This window comes from Trematomus bernacchii, unplaced genomic scaffold (genome assembly GCF_902827165.1).
Source record: "Trematomus bernacchii unplaced genomic scaffold, fTreBer1.1, whole genome shotgun sequence".
Classification (NCBI taxonomy): domain Eukaryota; kingdom Metazoa; phylum Chordata; class Actinopteri; order Perciformes; family Nototheniidae; genus Trematomus; species Trematomus bernacchii.
In genome coordinates, this window is record NW_022987469.1 from 2,490,358 (window position 1) to 2,499,171 (window position 8,814).

General features: G+C 39.8%; 1 protein-coding gene across 1 annotated transcript; it reads left to right on the top strand.

Moving 5' to 3' along the window:
• Positions 1 to 4,158: 4,158 nt before the first annotated feature.
• On the top strand, positions 4,159 to 6,801 carry LOC117493209 (G0/G1 switch protein 2-like). The gene is made up of 2 exons (XM_034143667.1): positions 4,159 to 4,269; positions 4,633 to 6,801. The coding sequence occupies exon 2, from the start codon at positions 4,676 to 4,678 to the stop codon at positions 5,036 to 5,038; it is 363 nt and encodes a 120-aa protein (XP_033999558.1). The 5' UTR covers positions 4,159 to 4,269; positions 4,633 to 4,675; the 3' UTR covers positions 5,039 to 6,801.
• Positions 6,802 to 8,814: the final 2,013 nt, after the last annotated feature.

The window sequence follows — 8,814 nt, forward strand, 5'->3', positions numbered from 1 at the left end:
CACAGTGGCTGGCAGAACACATTGAACCTTAACATTCCTTAAACGCCAGGGACTATCATGTCTCAACATATCAGAAACATGATGCCTAAGTTTGAATCTGTAATAGCTATTTATTTATCATGAAAATGTATGTTACACTTAAACACTGTTTTGTGTTTTTTCCATTCATAAAAGCAGAGTTCTGGGAGGGGGGGGGGGGGTACCCTGTCAGATACATGCCTGTGGGCGGTCTTACCCAGCCTGTGTGCTAACTGTGAGTGTGCAGTACTGCTGATCATCACCTCTGTGTAAGAAATAGTAGCCTGAGGGCAGCTGAACACACGTCATGTTTTTCTCCATTCTCCTCAGACACACTGACTAAGTCCAAGTAGGGTGTGTCTACTGACTCAACTAACACACACACACACACACACACACACACACACACACACACACACACACACACACACACACACACACACACACAGGCACACAACTTCAGGCATGTACGGTCACGACTTCAATTACACAGGAGATCAGATATAACTGTCTTTTTATTCTTCTTGCTAACATCCTGCTGTTTCCTCTCTGTCAACCCGATCCCTTGGTTACAGTGAAATTGAGCCATGACTGCCTTTTTAAATAATCACAAGGTGACCGATAAACATCACTGCAGAGCAGATACCTGGGAAGCACCTGGGAAACAGTGGGGAAAAGAAACTAATACAAAACAAATTACAATCACATAATAAACTTCTGTGTGCCTGAACACGTTTCTGCACTTATTTACTTCATGTGTTTTTTGGATTATGTGTTCTTCATGTCTACAGTATTTCTTTGTACAGGGATCTATTGGTTTTAGCGTGGTGTTATTACAACGTACATGTGAGAGGATCATTGCACTCCTGAACAACTTTTTGTAAAGAACATAATGTTTTTGGAACTTAAAGACAGGGTTGAACTAGCCACAAAGCATTTTATACTATTACAGCAAATCGTTTTCATACAGTTGAATCTTCGTTTTTGCCACGCAAATGTACAACCGTACCGATATACATCTGAACATTAATGACAGAGCAAACCAATGGCGGTTGATTAATGTCCATGTAGCAGAGGAAATGCAGTATTAAAATAATGAATTAGTAAAGTTTATAAATATACTGAACCAAAATCAGAAGATACCAGACTTGACACGATAAAGAAAATGCAATTTGCAGAAGTCAATGACCACAAAGACAAACAACAATGGGCCTAGAATAGACCCCTGTGGGACATCAGTAGAATATTGATTACATCTGAATGATGTTTCTTATTTGTCTCATATGTCTCTGTTAAATGGAGCAATGTGTGAATTGAGCAGAGCCCTGTTTACTTTTGATTCGCTGTATCCTCACACTCAGTCATGATTTATAATTATGTCACTTATTTACTCTTGTTCTCCATTTTCTTATTATTCGCAAACTTTATGTATAGTATTTCACTTGTCCATGCTGAATGGTGATTTATGACACTAGTTTCATTGGCAGATTGGCCATTCATAAAAGGACAAAGACACAGACAAGAAAACAAAACAGCTAAAAATGGCAAGATAGAGTGCCACAGTCCTACTGTAAAACCCGGAAGTAAGCTGCGCATGGGTTCCTTCGACAAAAAAGCAATGCAATTTCTGCATAGGATTTTGGAAAATAGCTCGAAATAAGGTCTGTGGTTGACACACAACCACAAATCTAATCGATCATATATCTATCGATTGGATTTATGATTCGAAAATTATAAAAGTAGGGTAGACATGTGGAGATTATCCGACTGAACAAAACGTGATCCGTCTCTTAAATGTGTGTCAACCACAGACCTTATTTCCAGCTATTTTCCAAAATCCTATGCAGAAATTGCATTGCTTTTTTGTCGAAGGAACCCATGCGCAGCTTACTTCCGGGATTTAGGACGGGTCACTGTGGCACTCTATTGTAAACCAAAGATTCAAGTGAGGGCCAGGAGCACCAAAGTTTGAACAATGGGCTCTACAATCATTTGTAAACATCAGATTTTAAAACAAAAATATGTTTACAAAAAAGATATGCCATAAAAGATTTTTAGGGTTTTATTTTTGTTATTTTTAATCCAAGAGATGCTGATTTGAAACCGTTGTTACGAAAAATTATGGCATTTCCTGTTTCAGCTGGAGAGAGGGAAGTTTGTCCCAAAGCTTGCCGCTGTTTTTACACCCTCCGTCTGGAAGAAGGGAGCCTCTTTAAGCTGAGTGTGACTACAGACGGAGTTCACTCCATCACGGAGGGGGAGTGGGTAGGGTGTGGTTTGGAATTGGGCCTGTGTGTGCTCCTCTCTTTGGTTCCACTGGGTGTTTCTCAATCGCGAGTAAAGCTGCTTCAGAGCCACTATTTCAAGCATACTACATCATCGAGTGCCGCCGAAGTACTGTTCCAATGTCCAGCATACTTGGAATTCTACCGAGCCCGGCGTACTTCGTAGCGAGAAATTTCGAGGCTGCACATGAGTAGACTCAGCGGTCTTAAAATCCACACAATGCTTTGCGCACGGACCAATTTCCCCAAATCTGTGGCGGAAAATATAAGGCAGGGCCTCTCATATGACGCACACCTGCACACTTGCTAGCGTGTTCCACTCTTCGTTTTCCGAATGCCAGGAAGTATTCTTGCCTCGCTTCTGAAGCAAGATGCTCGGCAAACATGTGCTACCAAGCAAGCGTACTCGCGATTGAGAAACACCCACTCTGTGTGCTCCTCTCTTTGGTTCCACTCTGTCCACAGGTCACAGCAGCTGAAATGCTGCAGAGGACTCGATTTACACAACCTTTCCCCTGATTTGGAGACTGTTGATGTGGAAGATCCACACAGGGTGTTTCTCAATCGCGAGTACGCTTGCTTGGTAGCACATGTCTACCGAGCATCTTGCTTCAGAAGCGAGTCAAGAATATTTCCTGGCATTCGGAAAACGAAGTGTGGAACACGCTAGCAAGTGTGCAGGTGTGCGTCATATGAGAGGCCCCGCCTTACATCTTCCGCCACAGATTTGGGGAAATTGGTCCGTGCGCAAAGCATTGTGGGGATTTTAAGACCGCGAAGTCTACTCATGTGCAGACTCGATATTTCTCCAAACGGAGTACGCCGGGCTCGGTAGATTTCCAAGTATGCTGGAGATTGGAACAGTACTTCGGCGGCACTCGATGACGTAGTATGCTTGAAATAGTGGCTCTGAAGCAGCTTTACTCGTGATTGAGAAACACCCACGGACTCCCATCAGCTTGATGGAAAGCCCTGATCACCTGTATGGTTTCAGCCTAGCAGTGCACACTAACCTAACAACACCTGAGAAACATCATGTTCATTGTTGTTACCTTTGCTTTTTTTGGTCTTTTGATGTATTCATGGATTTTGACTTATTCACGCAAACATCTAACTAGAATCAATAAATGTGCTATGTACACACTTCACAGTATATTTAAAGGGGACCCCTATTAGCTGTTACACTGCCAAACGGTTTCAGTTTTAGTTGTCGCATCAGTTTTCTGAGGGTGAAATAATGACGTTAGTTAGACTAGGAACTTTAAAGGTTCACTAGTATGCCCTTTTTTAGGTTCATATTAATATCCTGTGCCTCTACTGTGACATGTTTACATGCTTTAAAGTTGAAAAAGGTCTTTATTTTTCTCTTACTGTCTGTCATATTCAGTATGAAAAGAACAATGTCACAACATTGTTCTTATTTGTCTAGAGTCTTCAAATCTGTTACAGACATACTAACCCGGGAAGTATCAGTATAACATTGTTGTCAAGTGGTCGAGTTGTGGTTGTTTTTCCCTTGCTTGTAATTTTCAACATATAACATGTTGGTATGATACTGTACATGGTATGGTACAGTACTTTACATTCGGCATGGTACCGGTTTGTCCTCATTATCTTCACAAGATAAACAGATACAATATTCACACACTGTTCATTCTGACATTTTGAATGAAACTCATAACACAGCAGTCACTCCATTGTAAACCCTACTATAATGGAATATTACTCATAGCACCAGTGACAGTGACGACTGCAATAAGCCAACGCAGACCTGGGTCAAAGTTTCTCAAATCTTTTTTATTTCCATTGACAGTCCACCATGAATATTCAGCAGCTGTGTGACACTGTGCGGGTGGGGGGAGTGGGGCTATAAATGAGGACAGTGTCCAATGAAGATGTGTTCTGCCACAAACTGGAGCTCAGTAGGGTCAACCAGTAACTAGAACAAACACCAGACTAAATCACAGTAAGTTTTTATGTTTTTTTAAAACATTAATATTCAGTACTAGTGTGTGTGCTGTGTGTGAAATGCATAAATGGAAACAAACGTCACTGTGTTTGCAAAAGTCATCAATTGCCTACATTGCTATACCCTACTGTACATTGTGTTGAATTTCTATTTTCAACTTAATTAACTGTAGATGACATTTAAATATATGTTATATCATGTGTATATACATGAAAGAGTATACACTGTCTAACCGCTGGAAAGACAATCACATTTTAAAAATCTCATCAGTTGTGAATGATGTGGAATTCAAAAGGATTATGAAAGACATTGTTTATCTGAAAACAGCTGATAACCTCTAAAATCATTAATTGTTTCCAGGTCTGCATTACGCTCAGCCCACCATTGTGCCTCACCGTTGTAAATGGGAAGCATGCAGGAGTTGATCCCCTTCGCCAGAGAGATTCTGTCTCAGAGACCCAGCCGGGGTCTGCTGAAGGTCTACCTGCTGGGTTCAGTGTTGGCAGTGCTGGGGACAGTCATTGGCCTGCTGGAGACCGTGTGTCAGCCCTTTTCCTCTGGTGAGACCATGGACGCCGAGATGGTACTCATGTTGGCCCGGGAGCAGAGAACTATGGAGGCTGAGAGGCAATGCAGTATGGGGGGGCAAGAGGAGGAGGATGAGGAGCTGGTGCATGAAAATGGGGCTGCGACCCAAAGTATGAACCTGGTCCAGTCTCACAGACTGAGCCAGCGCAGTATGGCCAACCGGCTGCACGCCTCCTGAAGCAAGGGGTTGGGCCCAAGGACTCGAGATATTTATTAGGAAACTGCTGCTGAGAGGTGCAACACGTCAGAAGCTTTGTATGCACTTCTGTCTGAACTGCCTTCCATTCTGTGCTGCTTATTATTGATGCCTTCAAGTGCAGTGGGAAATGTGTTTAGTTTTGGTTTACCTTTATGGATTGAAAACACATGAGAGACCCCCCAATGAGAGCCTTCATGGATCAGTCGAGACCTTTTGATAGGGCAACCTATATCAATCAGTGAAGTGAAGTCCACAAAAAACAAACAAGAAAACTAATCTGTTAGAACATGAACAACTGTAAGTCATAGACAGTAGTGTAGAGTTGTAGAAGCAAAACAGACATATTGTACATATTCCTCTCTGGAGTATTCTTTGTGGTCTGCAGGTAGATATAAAGTAGTCAGGGTTACAAGATATGAAAACCCAAAATGAGCCCTTAAATAAATAAAAAACACTCATTATGTGTGTCACATAACTCTATGCTTCTTTTGCTCCTGGACAGCAACAGACAAACTACACTGCTCTCTAAAGGGTCCATCTATTCGCATATATAGTAGTAAATAGTATTGACCTTTGAGGTTGAAATGGGACTATGAAAGCATGTGAAGGCTTCATGGTGTTGAAGGGCTTCCTGCCTGTGGTGAGCTGCTGTGTAGCGCCGCCTGCTGGCTGGTGGGTGTAAGTGATCTGCAATGAGAGGAATGTTTGTTGAAATGTTATGCGATGTGTAAATACTGTAAATATACAATCTTTTTCATACCAATATGTGGTTATGTAGAAAAACATAATAAAAAAAAGTTTGCACTGGCTGATAGATCTTCACAGAGCACGACCTAATTCTCTAGCATCACTTTGGTATTGACCCAAACACATTGCAAAGTTGAATAATCCAATATATATCCTTTTATTTAACCAGGTAAAAAGACTCATTGAGATTAAAATCTCTTTTCCAAGAGTGACCTGGCCAAGAAGGGCAGCATGAACGAAGTTACAACAGATAAAACACAGACAAGACAGGCAGACAAATACAGCTGTAAAAAACAAATAAAATGGCACATTAGCCAGTCAATATGCGAAATAAAACAAACTATTAAAAATCATTAAAATCTGGCAACATTTTAAACGATTTTAGGATATACGAGCACTCACATCTACCAATGGTGTCATGTTCTCTGTCCTTTAAGATGGACCTGAATTCCCCCATAGTGATTACATCTGAGAGTTTCAGCTCCTTCTGTTCCAAGCTGTGGGGGCAGCATATTTAAAAGCTGTTTTACCCAGTTTTGTTCTCACTGTAGGAACCAGCATCTGAATCAAATCTTGGGAGCGCAGGCCATATAGACTTTCTCTTTGACACATAATGTGCAAATGTAGGAGGGAACCAACCCAAGCAGAGATTTATAAATAAAACCCAACCAATGGGAAAGTCTGCGAGCAGACAAAGACGGCCAATTAGCAGCAGCATATAAAGTGCAATGGTGTACTCGATATCCACATCCAGTAATAAATCGTAATGCACAATGGTACACAGTATCCAAGCTCTTTAGGCACTGGTCAGAGGCATTCATGTATAGCAGATCACCATAATCTAATACAGGTAAAAACGTTGCAGATATCAAATGTTTCCTTGTCTGAAAAGAGAAACAGGATTTATTTCTGTAAAAGAAACCTAATTTTATTTTTAGCTTTGAAACAACATTTTCCGTGTGTAACTTGAAAGACAAGTTATGTTCAATAAGAAATCCCAGATATTTGTAAGTAGTGACCCTCTCACAGGGTTCTTACACCTTTTCCAAAGTCAAATTCAAGCACTTTTCAAGCATTTTCAAGGTGCATTTTCAAGCTTTTCAAGCATCTTACAGCTGTTGTAAATTATTTATATACACATACTTATACTCAAATGATTATTTCCCTACCTCACATTAAATCAGATGTTCTTTATGCTATAAACAACCAAATGTGTGTTTCATAATAGCATTCTACATGAGGATGAAAAATTAAAGGAAAGAAAACTAAGTTTAATATTTCAAAATGAGTGACCCATCTGTACGTAGACTGGGCATCCCATATAACCTGGCTGAGCCAATATAAAACAATCAGCCAAATAACTTTTCAATACATTATTGATTACTATTTTTGAGGTACTTTTAGGTTGGCAGTAAACACAAGTCAGAGGTAAATGGTGTACTTTGACTCCACTACATGTATTTAATACCTTTAGTTACTTCACAGATCTGGATGAATGATGTGAAATATAATCAAGTGTTAAATCAGACTTTAGTTCCACCTGGAGTAAATTCACAAGCTACCCTGCAGTATACAAAGTCATTCAAACTAGCTGCACCTTTACCAGCTTTGAGAACACTTTCATGATCAATCATTATAAAACACATCATATATATTATTCTGAAATGGACCAATCTGCACAATCACTACTTTTACTGTCGCTACTTTAACTATATTTTCACGAAATAAATGTGATCTATTGATTCGTGTTCACCAACACGATTTTCCCCTTTTTTTTTCGTGTCACACAGAATGATTTTAAAAGCAATGTATTTCTATTGGTAGTGTGTTTCGTGCCTGCGTCTTTTTGTCCGGTCTTCCAAGACCCTGTGTGGTTCATAAAAACATGTTCTTACTCAATATCAAGCCACGATTATTGTTTTTATTTTAAATCGTATAATGTCGGGCTTTTTTTGCCGTCTGTGAGGAAAATAAATGGGGCTCAGAGCCTCAGAATACTGAAATCTGTATATATTTTTTTCCTTCTAATAGTTATTATTTGTGACCCGCTCTATCGAAATCAGTCAAAAGTCGCAACGGCTCATTTAAAAAATAAACGTGGATTTGTGTAAAAAAACTAGTTTTTCAGGGTTCGGGTGTTTTGTTTGATTTTAAATAAACAAAGTCTTGGCTTTCAGAATATGAAACTGTTATTGCCAAAATCTCATGATAAATACATTTTTGAAGCTTGTAAAGGGAAGAAGAGGCACCTCTCAACCCGATAGATAGATAGATATAGACAGACAGACAGACAGACAGATAGACAGATAGACAGATAGATAGATAGATAGATAGATATCATAGATAGATACTTCATTCATCCCAAATTGTGAAATGTGTGGAAACAAGTATAAACATAATAACATGAAATACAAATGAAAGCAATAGACAGGAATATATGCATATACAGTAGAAAGGACACGATGAATATTATAACATTTAATGTAGCCTTACTATGAAGGCTGACCTAAATACGGTGCTTTTCTACAGATTACTTTATTACTGCACTGGTAAGGTAAAATTAGGCTGATTAATAAAATGTGAAGTGCTTTGTAACTTTGACTGAATACACAAAAAACAATGAAGAACGAGTTTCCTCTGGGCTGCTTCGCTGCCAGCTGCTCCCCCGGGACCCGAAGTGGCGTAGCCTGTACTTCAACATCAATGCCTACGAAAGTGCTCGATATATGCTGTATTGAACCAATAAACTAACACAAACTAACTGTATCACTATAACATGATGATGATGATGGTGATAAAGAATGCATCTAACGTTTCGCTGTTCATTATAATAAAAAAACAGAGCATTAAACAAGCCATCATGCTCTTACTTTGAAATCATGCGGAAATGTCGTCATCAGCAGGCCATCACGTGGCTTCCGAAAATAACCGAGTTACACGAGTAGATTTTAGCTGAGACCAGAGGAAAGTTTGTCTCAAAATTCCGTGTGTGTAAAAAGACGATCCAC